Here is a 19,195-nt window from a genome sequence, read left to right as displayed (position 1 = left end):
CTTCTGCAGAGGGCACGGTCGCTGTGTGCTCACTTTCGCCGTTCGCATCCGGCAGCTCAGCGACTTACATCTCTACAGAAGTCGTTGGGCCTGCCACTTCACCGGCTAAAATGCGATGTGCCTACCCGGTGGAATTCAACTCTGCACATGTTGCAGCGACTGTGGCAGCACCGACAAGCCCTGGTGCAATACGTTCTGACGTATAGCCTGGGCCAACGAGATCCAGAGGTGGGGCAAATCACGCTGGAGGAGTGGTCTCAGATCAGGGACCTATGCACCCTTCTGCACAGTTTTGAAATGGCGACGAAGATGTTTAGTGCTGACGATGCCATTATCAGCATGACTATTCCGGTGATTTACATGCTGGAGCACATGTTAAACAGAATTCGGAGTCAGGTGGTGGCACAAGAGGAGGTGGAGGAAGTAGAGGAGGAGGAGTTGTATGCGGAAGGGCTAACATCTGCAAGGTCCAGACGGTCGGCAGCACCAAGGCGGCAGGCATGTGAGGGTGGGGGAGATGGTTTTACCAGGGCGCATGGTAGCAGCCAAACTAGTGAGGAAGGTGCAGGAGCCCAGGAAGAAGTGGAGGACGAACTGATGGAAGACTCATCAGATGAGGGAGACCTTGATCACATTTCTGTTGTGCGAGGTTGGGGGGAGAGGACAGAGGAAGGAAGCATGATTGTTACCTCGCCACCAACACAACAGGGACTTGGTGCTCCTGGATGCGCAACACACATGAGTGCCTTCTTGCTGCACTACCTGCAACATGACCCTCGAATTGTGAGAATTAGAAATAATCCTGACTACTGGGTTGCCACACTGTTAGATCCCCGGTACAAAAGTAAATTTGCAGAAATTATTCCTGCCATAGATGCACGCATGCAGGAGTATCAGCAGAGACTGTTGCAGAATCTTACATGTGCTTTTCCACAAAATACCAGTGGTGCACGTAGTGAATCTCACAGTTCCAACTTGCCAACCGTGGGACCGTCAAGTGTTCAGCACTCAAACCGTAACAGAACCACAGTATCTGGTGGTAACATCAATTTTGCGGAATCATTTCACCACTTTTTTAGCCCATCCTTTGCAAGGCCACAGGAGACAAGAAGTCTGACACATAGTCAACGCCTAGAGACGATGGTACAGGAGTATCTCCAAGTAAACATTGAAGCCACGACTGTGTCACTGGACCCTTGCTCTTTTTGGGCTTCCAATCTGGATAAATGGCCGGAGCTAGCCACTTACGCCTTGGAGATCTTGTCATGCCCCGCAGCCAGCGTTCTGTCTGAACGTGTGTTCAGCGCTGCTGGTGGTGTGCTGACAGATAAGCGCACGCGGCTCTCCACTGATAATGTAGACAGACTCACGTTCATAAAGATGAACAAATCATGGATCCGAAACGACTTTTCTACCCCTGTGTAGAATCACCCTACCAACCGTTTTAAGCTTTCAAATTACTAATCATGTTTATCTGTATCTTGGCTGGAAAATAATTTGGGCTTTGTAGCAGTGTGCAGCACTGATTCTATTAGGCCATCTATAATAAGCTCCACCAGATTTAAAATTACTAATCATGTTTATCTGTATCTTGACTGGAAAATAATTTGGGCTTTGTAGCAGTGTGCAGCACTGATCCTATTAGGCCATCTATACTAAAGCTTCACCAGATTTAAAATTAATAATAATTTTTAGCTGCATCTAGCCCGGAAAATAATTTTGGGGCTCCGAGATGCGCAAGACACATAAGTGCCTTCTTGCTGCACTACCTGCAGCATGACCCTCATATTGTCAGAATTCGAAGTAATCATGACTACTGGGTTGCCACACTCTTAGATCCCCCAAACTTTTCGATCAACCTTTTCATTTTAATAAAGACCAAAAAAATGGTCATTTTTGAAATTATAAGCATTAGCAGGTTGTTAGAAACTGAAATCAAACAGTTTTCAACTCAAAACTTTATTCTAGGTGATGTTACATTTTCACATAGGACCCCTTGTTCGAAAGGAGCTTCTGAACTCTCTCGTCCATTGAATTTGTCAGGTTTTGGATGGTTTCTGCTTCAATTGTTTTGCATGAGGACAGAATACCCTCCCAGAGCTGTTGCTTAGATGTGAACTGCCTCCCGCCATCATAGACACTCCTTTTAATGATGCTCCAAAGGTTCTGAATGGGGTAGAGGTCAGGGGAGCATGGGGGTCACACCATAAGTTTGTCCCCTTTTATGCCCATATCAGCCAGAGATGCAGATGTTTTATGTGCAGCATGAGATGGTGCATTATCATGCAGAAAAATGATCTTGCTGTGAAATACACGGTTCTTCTTCTTGAACCATGGCAGGAAGTGCTGTTTGAGAAAATCCACATACATTATGGAGTTCATCTTTAGCACCTTCAGGGATCCTAAAGGGGCCGACAATCTCTCTCCCCATGATTCCAGCCCAAAACATTACTCCACCTCCTCCTTGTTGGCGCTGTAGCCGTGTTTGCGTGGGGTGTCCATCAACCAGCCATCCTCCACTCCATCCATCTGGACCATCGAGCGCTGCACGGCACTCATCCGTGAACAAAACTGTTTTGAAATCAGTCTTCATGTAATGTTTGGCCCACTGGAGCCGTTTCTGCTTGTGTGAAGTGGATAGAGGAGGTCGACAGGATGGCGTATGCACAGCTGCAAACCTCTGAAGGACCCTGCATCTTGTTGTTCGGGGGACGTTGGAGGCACAAGCAGCTTCAAAATCTTGTCTGCTGCTATGACAAGGCTTTTTTGCCGCTGCTCTTTCAACCTGACGTAATTGCCTGTAGGAAAGAGTCCTCAATTTGCCCTTATCAGCACGCACACGTGTGTACTGTGAATCAGCTACATACTTCTTGATTGCCAAGACACTTCATCCTGATCATCGCACAATGTTGATTGTAGTCATGCCTTGACCTAAACACTCCACAATTTGTTGCTTCTCAGCAGCCGACACATCCTTTTTCTTTCCCATTTTGGCAGAAAATGTAGGCTGCTTAATAATGTGAGACAGCCTTCTTAAGTAGTCTTGCCTTTCATTGGACACACCTGCCAAACTAATTAGCACAGGTGTCTGCAATTGCTTACAGTGATATAAAGAGCCCTGACACACATCACCATCAATGAGTTTAACTGACAAACAAAGAAATTCTTCCCTTATCACTCCTAAACACTTTTTGCATAATAATTTGGAACACAGTGTACATGTGCTTTTCCACAAAACACCAGTGGTTCACGTAGTGAATCTTACAGTTCTAACTTGCCAACCGTGGTCTGTATGGAGTTGTTCAATAAAGGGCCCAAAATTAAGATAACATAGATGGGAGAGGTCTCTATGAATAGGAATTCCTAAGTATTTGATACCCTGTGAGGGCCAGGCAAAGGGAAAGTTGGACTGGATGGAATCCTATATGGATTTGGGGAGGGAGACATCGAGGGCCTCAGACTTCGCTGCATTGATTTTAAAATTTGACCATGTAACAAAGTGATCTATTTCAGCCATAACAGCATGGATGGATATATGTGATTGAGTGATATATACTAGGACATCATCAGCAAATAGAGAGCACTTGTACTCGGTGCCTCCCACCTCAATCCACCTAATATTGGGGTTATGGCGAATTGATGAGAGCAGGTGCTCCGTCACTAGGATGTATAAGAGAGGGGACAGAGAACATCCCTGCCTTGTCCCATTGGTGATTGTGAAAAGTGATGAAAATGTTCTGACGCGCCCCCTGGGCCTTGGGACACCCGGAGCCGGACCCTTTTTGGTGGATGCTGGTGGTTGTAGTCTCCGTGGCGGCAACCCGGTTCCGTGGCTCAGGGCGGTCAAACCAGTGGCGGAACTATTTATGTGGTTTTGATGTTTAAATGTCCGACTACGCCACCCGTGGATTGCGGTCAGAGTGAACCGCCGCTCCAGGGCAGACCGCTGAGGCTGGTGTTGTGGGTGCAGCAGAGCGTAGCATAACTCCCCACGGGAGGAGTATAGCCTCAGGGCAGTGTATGCGGAGGATGGGGGTGATGGTGCAGGGCAGCAGCAGTAATGACACGGAGTCAGTGATGCAGTCCAGGGCCTTTACTCACAGTTCTTATTATCCAGACCACGTCTGCAGGTAACGGCTGCCCACGTAGTACTGTGCTCACCAGGTGAGGGGCTCAGACAACTCCCAGATAACTTTGGAGTGCTTCACAGGACCCCCTTTGTGTGTCCTTTGTCTGGCCTTTCTTACCAACCCTTCTGTCCGGCTGCCTCGGGCCTCCTCTTGGTAAACTTGGCGCCAGTTTCCCTGACCCTATGTGGTGCCTTCCTAGCGGGTGTAGCGAGGGGCTGCGCCACATAAAATGTCACAGCCTCCTGTTTCTAGCTGAGGGTCGTTTCCTGCCTCCACTAGTTTCGGGGACCGGTCTCCCCCTTTGGCCTGACCCCTCCACGCAGGTGGATTCGGGCGTGCGGTGGCGACTCGCCCGTCCGCACCCCTGAGATCCCTTCGTTCCTCGTTCCTGGAGCCTTCTCCACTCCTCTTCCTTCCTTCTCCCTCTTCCAGGCCTGGGCCTCTGTTACTAGGCCCGCCTCCGGAGCAGAGCTCATGCAGAGCCCCTGCTCCCTGCCACTTCTGCTCAGACTTCTCTGCACTGAACTAAGATGGTGCCCACCTTTTATACTCCCTTCTCAATGCACCCAGGAACTGCTTCCTCCCTGCTCCTGCACTACAGGGTTCCACTTCCTCAGTGTTCCCTCCCCCCACTCCAGCCAGGGACAGGGACTGTCGTGCCCATCTCAGGGGCATATTGGTCGCCCTGCCCCATGGCAATGTGGTGTAATGCATGTAGGTGTCGGGTCCTGATCCACACTACATCCTTACCTGAGAGTGAGATATCACACCTCTGGGTCAGGTGCAATACCTCTGTAGCAACCGAGCCCTCAGGGTGCTACAGTTCCATTTATCTTCAGCCTAGGTGACGTATTGCGATACAGGGCCGTGATTTTGGCTATAAAAGGGTCCCCTAGACCCCTACCCCAAGCTTTTTAAGAGAATCATATATGGCGTGCCAGGAGACTCTATGGAATGCTTTCTCAGCATCCAACGAGAGTATCTAATTACAAATTTTTAACTGCATCTAGCCCAGGAAATACTTTGTGCCTAGTAGCAGGGTCTGCTAGTCAGCGGATTATCCCGGCTGTTAAGCAAGCTACACCACCTGTAGTTTGGACACTTCATTTTTTCAAAGGAAATGCTTCGGGACCACGGGATACTCAGTGAAGAGCATCAGGAGGCACCCCAAGGCATAGGGGCTCGGACTGGCAGTAGGATGCCTTGCGGTGGACAGCCGAGCTCGATCCTTATAAAAGCTTTTTAACTGCAGCAGCTTTAGCGGACGCTACTGGAGCTGGAATTACGCGGCTGCTGGCATGAGACTTGCCCTCCAATAGATCCTTGTAAATGGATTTAAAGTGTATTTATTCAAATTAGAGAGACAATTTAAATTAAAAAGCTTAGAGCTGCCTCCACCACAGGGGGGCTCGCTCGACCCACCAGCGGACAGGCACCAGTATTGGGAGAGGGGGGCTGGCCGTCAGGGTTCACCGCGGCTCTGGCACAAACCCGGCGACACGGAGGTGGCACGGGCAGGAGCGGACTGAACGTGTCGGCTTCTCACTTTTTGGATTTTAGAAGGGCATGACATGCCTATATCTGTGTCTCCCCCTCCTTTTACTCCTCCACCTCTTTTCTTTTCGCATGACTATATGTACTTGTCACTTTTCCATGTGTTAGTTGTGTCTTCTGAGCAGTTTGTCAGCTTTTGGACACCTTTGAAGGTGTTTTCTATGTGTTTCTATGTGTTTTTGTTTGCCTGCCATTGGTTTTAACGGTGTTCGAAGGTGTTCGACGAACAGTTCGACGAACAGTTCGGCGAACACACGGGTGTTCGACGAACTGAACCGAACTCGAACACTACGGGGGTGGCTCAACACTAATAATGACTTCACATGATCTAGACTGTATGCTTCTGTTAATACATCCCAGAATTGTATTTGCCTTTTTTGCTGCTCTATCACACTGTTGACTCATGTTCAGTCTATGATCTATTAGTATACCTAAGTCTTTTTCACATGTACTGTTGCTTAGCTCTATTCCTCCCATTCTGTATATGCTTTTTTCATTTTTATTGCCCAGATGTAGTACTTTGCATTTTTCCCTGTTAAAAACCATTCTGTTGGTTGCTGCCCACTGCTCCAGTTTATTTAGGTCTTTTTGAATCCTCTCTCTCTCTTCTCTAGTATTAGCTATCCCTCCTAGCTTTGTGTCATCAGCAAATTTAATCAGTTTACCCTCAATTCCTTCATCTAAATCATTGATAAAGATGTTGAACAATACAGGTCCCAGGACGGAGCCCTGTGGTACCCCACTTGAGACATTCATCCAGCTGGATGTGAAGTCATTTACAACCACCCTTTGAGTCCGATCACTAAGCCAGTTATGAATCCACCTAACAGTTGCCTGGTCCATTGCATACTTGGTCATTTTTTCAATAAGGATGGTGTGAGATACTTTGTCAAATGCTTTGCTGAAGTCAAGATATACTATATCTACAGCATTTCCCTGATCCACCCAGTCAGTGATTCTGTCATAGAAGGAAATTAAGTTAGTCTGACATGACTTGTTAGTTACAAACCCATGCTGACTCTGGTTAATCACTTCATTCTTATCCATGTACTTACATACATGTTGTTTAATAATTTGTTCAAAGATCTTTCCTGGTATAGAAGTCAGACTCACCGGCCTATAGTTCCCTGGGTCCACCTTCTTCCCCTTTTTGAAGATAGGAACAACATTTGCTCTTCTCCAGTCTTCTGGGACTTCTCCTGTTCTCCAAGAATTTTCAAAGATTATGGAGAGTGGTTCTAAAATTTCTTCTACGATCTCCTTCAGTACTCTGGGGTGTAATTCATCTGGACCTGGAGACTTGAACTCATTTATGTTAGCTAAATATTCCCTCACAATCTTTCTGTTTACAGATAACTTGGATTCCTCTATTCCTTTAAAAGGACAGTGAAGATCAGTTGATGTTACATTTTCTTTCTGAGAGAAAACAGATGCAAAATAGGAATTAAAAAGTTCGGCCTTCTCAACATCCTCTCTTACCATTTCTCCATTTTCATCCTGTAAAAATCCTATAGCATCTTTGATTTTTCTTTTACTTTTGACATACCCCCAAAATCCTTTTTTATTGCTTTTGACATCTCTTGCAAGCCTTAATTCATTGTCAGCTTTAGCTAACCTGATACGTGCCCTGCAGGATCTGCAGACTGCATTATAATCTTCTTTAGATATGCCTCCCTCTTTCCATTTAATAAACATTTCTTTCTTTCTTTTTAGCATGTGTTTAAGTTCTGTGTTCATCCATCCTGGTTTCCTTAAATGCTTCCCATTCTTCCTACTTTTCGGGATTGTTAACGATTGTGCTTTGAGAATCTCATTTTTAAAAATTTCCCATCCTTCCTGGACATTTTTGTCCTTAAGGACATCCAGCCATTGGATCCCTCCTATTCTCTTTCTGAGTCTCTTAAAATCTGCCTTTCTAAAATCTAACCTTGAAGTTTGAGTCTTCACATGTCTTCCTCCTCTAGTTATCCAAAATTCTATAATAGCATGATCGCTGCCTCCTAGGGTCCCAGCCACCTTTACCTCCTCAACCATTTCCTCCCTGTTTATAAGGATTAGATCCAAAGTAGCAGATCCCCTTGTTTTCTCCCCTACCTTTTGGAAGATAAAGTTGTCAGCAAGAGATGATAAGAATTTGCTTGACCTGTTAATTTTACTTGAGAGAGATTCCTAACAAATGTCTGGATAGTTGAAATCTCCCATGACCACTACGTCATATTTTTTGGAGAACTTGGTCATTTGATACATAAAGAGTTCATCCATATCTTCAGCTTGCCCAGGTGGCCTGTAGTAAATGCCTACAATGGTGTCCTTTCCGTTGTTCTCTCCTTGTATTCTTACCCAAACAGTTTCCACAGAACTCCCAGTCTCTGATTCAATCTCTGTGCAGATATACGCTTTTCTAACATACAATGCAACACCTCCTCCTCGTTTATCAAGTCTGTTTCTTGCAAATAAGTTGTATCCTTTTAGCCTTTTATTCCAATCATGTGTATCGTCCCACCAAGTTTCAGTGATTCCAATGACATCATATTTCTTTTCCTGCATTAGTAGTTCCAATTCTCCTTGTTTGTTGCCCATGCTTTGTGCATTTGTATAAAAACATTTTAGTTTGTGATTGGTTTCTCTTCCTCCCATATTTTTATTATTTAAATTGTATGACATTATGTTCACTGAATTGGTCTGTTCTGTTTTTCAGTGCACTGAAGCCAAAAAACACTGCTGGTACTTTGAAGGATTATATCCCACATATTACATGTAAGTATTACTGTGTTTCCACATTTATATTTCCATTATGTGTTGACTGAAAGTTAAAGCATTGTATCACCTGCATTTTTTACTCATTAAAACCATATCCTGAACATTTTTTTTATTTATAGATATGTTTGGCAGCAGCCACATGGACTATAGACAGCAATAATATGGAGATGTTCATTGCCCTCTATGGGAGAGTTTTATATATACTGTATGCTCTGTGATCTGTGCAGAGATTGGCATGCACCACCTCACTCAATAATCGCTGCACAGGTCACAGCGTATGTATGTGTATACAGTACAAAACATATATATACTGTATATATGTGTGTATATACAGTATAAACGTCATCAAAGCATATATATCCCTCCCTGCATTTCTGTGTCACATTGAATCCATATAATATATACTGTAAATACAACCTAAATTCCAAAGAAATTGGTAGGTTGTGTAAAATATACAGAAAACAAGAATAGAATGATTTGGAAAAATGCTATCGCCATATTTTATTCACAACTAGAGATGAGCATTGCAATCCTCGGACTGACCGCGGGCTCTCCTCACCTGAGCGTGAGAGCTGCATAGAAATACATCACGCTGTCAAGCTCAGGTCAGGAGAGCAGACAGTCCGTGCACTGCGATGCGATCCTCACACGAGAAATACAGCCGCCTGTGTACGCCCTAAGTTTCTCTCGCCTGTAGAATGTGAGCTCTTATAGTTAGTGGAGTCCTCTCTACTGTAGTGTGTAAGCCCTTATGGTCAGCATGGTCCTCTCTCTTTATTTCTCTCTCTCCCTCTCTCCTGTAGTGTGTAAGCCCTTATGGTCAGCATGGTCCTCTCCCTTTATTTCTCTCTCTCACTCTCTACTGTAGTGTGTAAGCCCTTATGGTCAGCATGGTCCTCTCTCTTTATTTCTCTCTCTCACTCTCTCCTGTAGAGTGTAAGCCCTTATGGTCAGCATGGTCCTCTCTCTTTATTTCTCTCTCACTCTCTCCTGTAGTGTGTAAGCCCTTATGGTCAGCATGGTCCTCTCTCTTTATTTCTCTCTCTCTCTCACTCTCTCCTGTAGTGTGTAAGCCCTTATGGTCAGCATGGTCCTCTCTCTTTATTTCTCTCTCTCACTCTCTACTATAGTGTGTAAACCCTTATGGTCAGCATGGTCCTCTCTCTTTATTTCTCTCTCTCACTCTCTCCTGTAGTGTGTAAGCCCTTTGGTCAGCATGGTCCTCTCTCTTTATTTCTCTCTCTCTCACTCTCTCCTGTAGTGTGTAAGCCCTTATGGTCAGCATGGTCCTCTCTCTTTATTTCTCTCTCTCACTCTCTCCTGTAGTGTGTAAGCCCTTATGGTCAGCATGGTCCTCTCTCTTTATTTCTCTCTCTCACTCTCTCCTGTAGTGTGTAAGCCCTTATGGTCAGCATGGTCCTCTCTCTTTATTTCTCTCTCTCACTCTCTCCTTTAGTGTGTAAGCTCTTATGGTCAGCATGGTCCTCTCTCTTTATTTCTCTCTCTCACTCTCTCATGTAGTGTGTAAGCCCTTATGGTCAGCATGGTCCTCTCTCTTTATTTCTCTCTCTCACTCTCTCCTGTAGTGTGTAAGCCCTTATGGTCAGCATGGTCCTCTCTCTTTATTTCTCTCTCTCTCTCACTCTCTCCTGTAGTGTGTAAGCCCTTATGGTCAGCATGGTCCTCTCTCTTTATTTCTCTCTCTCACTCTCTCATGTAGTGTGTAAGCCCTTATGGTCAGCATGGTCCTCTCTCTTTATTTCTCTCTCTCACTCTCTCCTGTAGTGTGTAAGCCCTTATGGTCAGCATGGTCCTCTCTCTTTTTTTCTCTCTCTCTCTCCTGTAGTGTGTAAGCCCTTAGGTCAGCATGGTCCTCTCTCTTTATTTCTCTCTCACTCTCTCCTGTAGAGTGTAAGCTCTTATGATCAGAGGGATCCTCTCTCTCTCTTTCCTTTCAACCCCATGTATTTTCCAAGGAATTACAAGTTTTCCAATATTGAGATTTGAGAGAATTTATTCGCCGCAAATAGAATTTTCTGGGAAAATTAGACGACGTTGGCGAATTCAGATTTCAAAAGATCCGCTCTTCTTTGTTCATGAAAAAAACAGTTTTCTCCTCATTTCCATCTTGTTGAAAAAATAGTTAATTTAGAAAATGATGGCAATGGAGGGATGACTAAATGACACCGCCGGACAGGACTCAAATACAGTACAGTAGACGATGAGGCAGAAACAAAACACCGGCCTTATTGAAAGACAGAGGATTATATGGCAGAGAATAAAACTAACGGTTCTTATAATGATAACAGCAATATTTAGATACAAAGAGAAATAGCTGGAATATGTCACACAAGCTGTACTCCAGCTATGGCAATACCAAGTACAATACAAACAATTTAAACAATTTCTTCAAACTACTCTCTTCCCTATCTGGCTTTTGATAATCGGTCTACGCTGCTACAGCGCCCTATCTAAAGAAACCTGCTCTACACCCTAACACAGTTGAACACTGATGTCACACTCACAATTCTGTGTTAAGTATAAGAGGGGTGCACCATATACCAATTTATATAAGGATGCGTGCAATTTCCTGCATTGTATATGGCAACAATGAAGGGGAGAAGGAAATAAACAATGCAAAAAGGATATGCACATCAAGTAGCAGACCTTAAATATCAAGAAATTTTAACACATTTTATTGCACACCAAAAAACACTAAAAACAATTAAAAACAGAGACCACAGACCATAATGTAGACCATATGCAAAAAATAGTTATTGCAAGTAGAGATGAGCGTTGTTCGACTCGAACTGTTCGCCAATCTCAAATTCGAGCTGTTTTGGGCGGTGTTCGAGCCGGTCGGCGAACACGAACGATTTGAGAAAAAGTCGGCTGTTCGAGGTTATGTTCGATAACTGTTCGTGCACCAAAATCATAACTGGATTTTTTCTCAGTAATGATGTAAATTAATGTTAATACGCAGTTTGAGTGTACAGCGGGGTGGGGGGAGGGGCAGGGGATGGATCTCTGCAGGAACAATGAAGATCTCCATTTTTTTTTCTCTTTCCCGCATTTGCAGTGGGGAGGTGCAATCTGTCAGCCTATCAGCAGCGCACACACGGAGCGAAGTGCTTTTTTTCACACAAGCAAGGGCATGTGTCATTGGCAGTGTATGTCACATGTCCTTGCCCTATAAGACCAAGCCATTTTCCCCGTCGCCACCATTTTCTCACTGCTGCAGCTGCGTGTTAGACGGCACCGCTGTTGCTGTGTGCGCTATACCTTGTTAATTTCAAGCCAATTTTCGCACAAATCTACAGATAGCTTGGGAGTAGGGAATAGTTGTGATTGCAGTCCTTTTAAGGACTAGGTTACAGCATTTCCTACGACTTTTGTCAGGCAGGTCTGTGCTCTTAAATAGATAGATTGTGGGAGTAAAGACTAATTGTAATTGCAGTCCTTTTCAGGACTAGGTTACATCAGTTCCTATCAGTTTTTGCCAGGCAGGTCTGTGCCAGTGCTGTGCAAGTTTTTTTCACAGCATTTGGCTGAATCTAGCAAAGCTAATCCTTTTTGGCCTATTGCAGAGTGTGTTAGTCAGTGGAGTAGCCTATCTGTGTTGCAAGATATACCACCTGTGTATAGAATACCAATTTTTTTACTGCACCTAGTGAAGTAAAATCTTTTGGGCATAGCATCATTCTATTAGTCCATCTATACTGACCTCCATCAGGTTGCAAATTGAATATAATTTTTTTCTGCATCTAGCTCTGAAAAAATATTTGGGCTTCTAGCAGTGTGTGGGACTTGTTCTATTAGTCCATCTATACTGACCTCCATCAGGTTGCAAACTGAATATAATTTTTTTCTGCATCTAGCTCTGAAAAAATATTTGGCCTTCTAGCAGTGTGTGGGACTTTCTCTATTAGTCCATCTATACTGACCTCCATCAGGTTGCAAATTCAAAATCATTTTTTGTCTGCATCTAGCTCTGAAAGAATATTTGGCCTTCTAGCAGTGTGTGAGACTTTCTCTATTAGTCCATCTATACTGACCTCCATCAGGTTGCAAATTAAAAATAATTTTTATCTGCATCTACCTCTGAAAAAATATTTGGGCTTCTAGCTGTGTGTGGGACTTGTTCTATTAGTCCATCTATACTGACCTCCATCAGGTTGCAAACTGAATATAATTTTTTTCTGCATCTAGCTCTGAAAAAATATTTGGCCTTCTAGCAGTGTGTGGGACTTTCTCTATTAGTCCATCTATACTGACCTCCATCAGGCTACAAATTAAAAATAATTTTTATCTGCATCTACCTCTGAAAAAATATTTGGCCTTCTAGCTGTGTGTGGGACTTGTTCTATTAGTCCATCTATACTGACCTCCATCAGGTTGCAAACTGAATATAATTTTTTTCTGCATCTAGCTCTGAAAAAATATTTGGCCTTCTAGCAGCGTGTGGGACTTTCTCTATTAGTCCATCTATACTGACCTCCATCAGGTTGCAAATTAAAAATAATTTATATCTGCATCTAGCTCTGAAAAAATATTTGGCCTTCTAGCAGTGTGTGGGACTTTCTCTATTAGTCCATCTATACTGACCTCCATCAGGTTGCAAATTAAAAATAATTTTTTGCCTGCATCTAGCTCTGAAAAAATATTTGGCCTTCTAGCAGTGTGTGGGACTTTCTCTATTAGTCCATCTATACTGACCTCCATCAGGTTGCAAACTGAATATATTTTTTTTCTGCATCTACCTCTGAAAAAATATTGGGCTTCTAGCTGTGTGTGGGACTTGTTCTATTAATCCATCTATACAGACCTCCATCAGGTTGCAAACTGAATATAATTTTTTTCTGCATCTACCTCTGAAAAAATATTTGGGCTTCTAGCTGTGTGTGGGACTTGTTCTATTAGTCCATCTATACTGACCTCCATCAGGTTGCAAAGTGAATATAATTTTTTTCTGCATCTAGCTCTGAAAAAATATTTGGCCTTCTAGCAGTGTGTGGGACTTTCTCTATTAGTACATCTATACTGACCTCCATCAGGTTGCAAATTAAAAATAATTTATATCTGCATCTAGCTCTGAAAAAATATTTGGCCTTCTAGCAGTGTGTGGGACTTTCTCTATTAGTCCATCTATACTGACCTCCATCAGGTTGCAAATTAAAAATAATTTTTTGTCTGCATCTAGCTCTGAAAAAATATTTAGCCTTCTAGCAGTGTGTGGGACTTTCTCTATTAGTCCATCTATACTGACCTCCATCAGGTTGCAAACTGAATATATTTTTTTTCTGCATCTACCTCTGAAAAAATATTGGGCTTCTAGCTGTGTGTGGGACTTGTTCTATTAATCCATCTATACAGACCTCCATCAGGTTGCAAACTGAATATAATTTTTTTCTGCATCTACCTCTGAAAAAATATTTGGGCTTCTAGCTGTGTGTGGGACTTGTTCTATTAGTCCACCTATACAGACCTCCATCAGGTTGCAAACTGAATATAATTTTTTTCTGCATCTACCTCTGAAAAAATATTTGGGCTTCTAGCTGTGTGTAGGGCTTGTTCTATTAGTCCATCTATACTGACCTCCATCAGGTTGCAAACTGAATATAATTTTTTTCTGCATCTAGCTCTGAAAAAATATTTGGCCTTCTAGCAGTGTGTGGGACTTTCTCTATTAGTCCATCTATACTGACCTCCATCAGGTTGCAAATTAAAAAAAAATTTTATCTGCATCTACCTCTGAAAAAATATTTGGCCTTCTAGCTGTGTGTGGGACTTGTTCTATTAGTCCATCAATACTGACCTCCATCAGGTTGCAAACTGAATATAATTTTTTTCTGCATCTAGCTCTGAAAAAATATTTGGGCTTCTAGCTGTGTGTAGGACTTGTTCTATTAGTCCATCTATACTGACCTCCATCAGGTTGCAAACTGAATATAATTTTTTTCTGCATCTAGCTCTGAAAAAATATTTGGCCTTCTAGCAGTGTGTGGGACTTTCTCTATTAGTCCATCTATACTGACCTCCATCAGGTTGCAAATTAAAAAAAAATTTTATCTGCATCTACCTCTGAAAAAATATTTGGCCTTCTAGCTGTGTGTGGGACTTGTTCTATTAGTCCATCAATACTGACCTCCATCAGGTTGCAAACTGAATATAATTTTTTTCTGCATCTAGCTCTGAAAAAATATTTGGCCTTCTAGCAGTGTGTGGGACTTTCTCTATTAGTCCATCTATACTGACCTCCATCAGGTTGCAAATTGAATATATTTTTTTTCTGCATCTACCTCTGAAAAAATATTTGGGCTTCTAGCAGTGTGTTGGACTTTGTATATTAGTCCATCTATACTGACCTCCATCAGGTTGCAAACTGAATACAATTTTTTTCTGCATCTACCTCAGAAAAAATATTTGGGCTTCTAGCTGTGTGTGGGACTTGTTCTATTAGTCCATCTATACTGACCTCCATCAGGTTGCAAATTGAATATAATTTTTTTCTGCATCTAACCCAGCCAATAGATTTGGCCTAATACCACAGTTTGGCCACTCAGCTCTGCTCGGTTCCCATCTATTGTTTTTTTGTGCACACAACTCCAGAGTTGTGAATTAGTTAACCACCAAAATGAGTGGAAAAAGGCCTGCTGCTGGTGGAAAGGGGAATAGGCGTGTTGGGAAGGGGAAAAAAGGTTGTGTCCGTGGGGTAGGTGTTAAAGCAACAGTAACATCTGCAGAAGAAAGACCATCTTCCAGCCAAACTAAAATGTCTACTTCTTTTAGCGGACAATGTGATAAGATCCCTTTCTTACGGCCACGCCAATCGCTACAAATTCCAGATGAGGCACAAAAACAGCAGGTGCTTCAACGGATATCAAGTGCTCCTTTAAGTGGGCTCTCCTCCACATCAACTTCAACATCACAAATACTCCAGTCCTCAAAGGTGTCACCCCAATCGCACTTGCTTCCTCACAGCTCCCAAATCTCCAGCTGCCCGTCTGAGTATGAGGTAGAACAGATGGTTGAGTCTGCAGAGCTGTTTACTCATACTATAGCCTGGGAATCAGAGGTCGACTCCAGCGCTTCTGTGAATCCAGACGAGGAAATGATCTGCACTGATGCCCAGAATCTTTATGAGTCGGATCCAGGACCAGACGCAGAAGGTTCTGACCATAATGTAGACCTTCATTCCCAAACTGTAACTCCTGTTGGTGGAGACAATGAGGAAGACGATGATGAGACTCAAATACCTGATTGGAGCGACAACTTTAGTTTTTTGTCAGGGCAGGAACAGGTTGGCTCTGAGGACGACGGGTGTGATAACGCACAGGGTGATGATGATGAGGTTGGAGATCCCACTTACTGTCAACCCACAGTCAGCCAAGAGATGAGGTCAGCAGAGGAGGTGGAGGAAGATGCTAGTGACGACGAGGTCAGGTTGCGCCTTCCTGGACAGAGACGTAGTACTGGAAGCACGTCAACAACTGCATCCTCAAACACAACTCTGCCTCTCACCACAAGTCGTGGTGGCTCTTCAGGTCGCATGGGTGCTAAGCCTTGCATAGCCTGGGCATTTTTTCAGATCGATAAAGATGACCCAACTCGTGTTATCTGTAACATTTGTCAGCAAAAGCTAAGTAGAGGCCAAAAAATACATAGTTTGAGTACTTCATGCATGAACCGGCACATGGACATGAAGCATAAGTTGCAGTGGGAAGCTCAGTGTGCTACAATGCGGCCTAGCCGGCCGGGCCAACCACCGTCTGCCATATCTTGTGCATCCGCGGCCTCTTCATCCTCTGTGACTGGGGGGACAGCAGTCACACCTGTTTTGGGGCGCAGACCGGCCACCTCTTTACCCGCAACAGCCAGCGTGATTGGCAGGTCATCATTTTCTTTGGAGGTGGTAACACCAGCTGGTGTTGAGAGCTGTCCGACATCGATAGCACCACCTTTGGATCAAGGCAACCTAACATGTCCGCCTGCATCTTCCTCACAGACCGGCAGTTTTCCGGAGACACCCTTATCAACCCCGTCTAAGCACAATAGCCAACCCTCGGTCCCTCAGATGTGGACAAGTAAAAGACCATTTCCTCCTAGCCATGAGAAAGCTAAGAGGTTGAATTTCACCATCTGCAAGCTCTTGGGTACAGAAATGCTGCCTTTCCGCCTGGTGGACACAGAGGATTTTCGAGACCTTATGTCCGTCGCAGTGCCCCAGTACCAGATGCCCAGTCGGCACTACTTCTCAAAGAATGGTGTGCCTGCGCTCCACCAGCATGTCGCACACAACATCACCGCTTCTTTGAGAAACTCTGTGTGTGACAGGGTGCATTTCACCACAGACACTTGGACAAGTAGGCATGGACAGGGGCGTTACATGTCGCTGACTGGGCACTGGGTAACTATGGTGACAGCAGGACAAGGGGCTGCTGTCCAAGTCTTGCCGTCCCCACGAGTTGTGCGTCAATCCTCTTTATGTCAAAGTTCCTCTACTGCTTCTGCCTCCTCAACCTCCTCTCGGTCTTCCACCTGCACCCAAAGCCTGTCTGGTCATGCCACAAGCTTTCTAACTGCGCAGAAGGGATCCTGCACACCTCCTTACTATGCTGGCAGTAGGGCTCAATGTCATCAGGCGGTTTTTACTTTGAAATGTCTGGGAAATGTGAGTCACACAGCTGAGGAGTTGTGGTCAGCTCTGGAGAACCAATTTCATGAATGGTTGTCTCCACTGGACCTGAAACCAGGGAAGGCCGTGTGCGACAATGCTGCAAACCTGGGTGCGGCCCTTCGCCGGGGCAATGTCACACACGTGCCTTGTATGGCTCACGTGTTGAACCTGGTTGTCCAGCAATTTTTAGCCCACTATCCCAGACTAGATGGCCTTCTGCAGAGGGCACGGTCGCTGTGTGCTCACTTCCGCCATTCGCATCCCGCAGCTCAGCGACTTACATCTCTACAGAAGTCGTTGGGCCTGCCACTTCACCGGCTAAAATGCGATGTGCCTACCCGGTGGAATTCAACTCTGCACATGTTGCAGCGACTGTGGCAGCACCGACAAGCCGTGGTGCAATACGTTCTGACGTATAGCCTGGGCCAACAAGATCCAGAGGTGGGGCAAATCACGCTGGAGGAGTGGTCTCAGATCAGGGACCTATGCACCCTTCTGCACAGTTTTGAAATGGCGACGAAGATGTTTAGTGCTGACGATGCCATTATCAGCATGACTATTCCGGTGATTTACATGCTGGAGCACATGTTAAACAGAATTCGGAGTCAGGTGGTGGCACAAGAGGAGGTGGAAGAAGTAGAGGAGGAGGAGTTGTATGCGGAAGGGCTAACATCTGCAAGGTCCAGACGGTCGGCAGCACCAAGGCGGCAGGCATGTGAGGGTGGGGGAGATGGTTTTACCAGGGTGCATGGTAGCAGCCAAACTAGTGAGGAAGGTGCAGGAGCCCAGGAAGAAGTGGAGGACGAACTGATGGAAGACTCATCAGATGAGGGAGACCTTGATCACATTTCTGTTGTGCGAGGTTGGGGGGAGAGGACAGAGGAAGGAAGCATGATTGTTACCTCGCCACCAACACAACAGGGACTTGGTGCTCCTGGATGCGCAACACACATGAGTGCCTTCTTGCTGCACTACCTGCAACATGACCCTCGAATTGTGAGAATTAGAAATAATCCTGACTACTGGGTTGCCACACTGTTAGATCCCCGGTACAAAAGTAAGTTTGCAGAAATTATTCCTGCCATAGAAAGGGATGCACGCATGCAGGAGTATCAGCAGAGACTGTTGCAGAATCTTACATGTGCTTTTCCACAAAACACCAGTGGTGCACGTAGTGAATCTCACAGTTACAACTTGCCAACCGTGGGACCGTCAAGTGTTCAGCACTCAAACCGTAACAGAACCACAGTATCTGCTGGTAACATCAATTTTGCGGAATCATTTCACCACTTTTTTAGCCCATCCTTTGCAAGGCCACAGGAGACAAGAAGTCTGACACATAGTCAACGCCTAGAGACGATGGTACAGGAGTATCTCCAAGTAAACATTGAAGCCATGACTGTGTCACTGGACCCTTGCTCTTTTTGGGCTTCCAATCTGGATAAATGGCCGGAGCTCGCCACTTACGCCTTGGAGATCTTGTCATGCCCCGCAGCCAGCGTTCTGTCTGAACGTGTGTTCAGCGCTGCTGGTGGTATGCTGACAGATAAGCGCACGCGGCTCTCCACTGATAATGTAGACAGACTCACGTTCATAAAGATGAACAAATCATGGATCCGAAACGACTTTTCTACCCCTGTGTCATCCTGGGGAGAGTAAAAGCTTGATGATTGGTTAAAATCACACTACCAACCGTTTTAAGCTTTCAAATTACTAATCATGTTTATCTGTATCTTGGCTGGAAAATAATTTGGGCTTTGTAGCAGTGTGCAGCACTGATTCTATTAGGCCATCTATAATAAGCTCCACCAGATTTAAAATTACTAATCATGTTTATCTGTATCTTGACTGGAAAATAATTTGGGCTTTGTAGCAGTGTGCAGCACTGATCCTATTAGGCCATCTATACTAAGCTCCACCAGATTTAAAATTAATAATAATTTTTAGCTGCATCTAGCCGGGAAAATAATTTTCGGGCTCCGAGATGCGCAAGACACATAAGTGCCTTCTTACTGCACTACCTGCAACATGACCCTCATATTGTCAGAATTCGAAGTAATCATGACTACTGGGT

General features: G+C 44.5%; 1 protein-coding gene across 1 annotated transcript in view; it reads left to right on the top strand.

The window, feature by feature from the left end:
• The window catches only part of VOPP1 (VOPP1 WW domain binding protein), a 247,345-nt gene that overhangs the window by 137,152 nt on the left and 90,998 nt on the right, over positions 1 to 19,195 (top strand). Inside the window, exon 2 of the mRNA XM_073678196.1 lies at positions 8,383 to 8,441. Within this exon, the coding sequence (XP_073534297.1) occupies positions 8,383 to 8,441 (59 nt within the window). The remainder of the gene's footprint in view (positions 1 to 8,382; positions 8,442 to 19,195) is intronic.

The sequence above is a fragment of the Phyllobates terribilis genome, unplaced genomic scaffold (genome assembly GCF_046119375.1).
Source record: "Phyllobates terribilis strain yellow unplaced genomic scaffold, ASM4611937v1 Scaffold_4__5_contigs__length_816908805, whole genome shotgun sequence".
Taxonomy (NCBI): domain Eukaryota; kingdom Metazoa; phylum Chordata; class Amphibia; order Anura; family Dendrobatidae; genus Phyllobates; species Phyllobates terribilis.
Note: the sequence above shows the minus strand (reverse complement) of the source record. Positions and strands in the feature narration are given on the sequence as shown.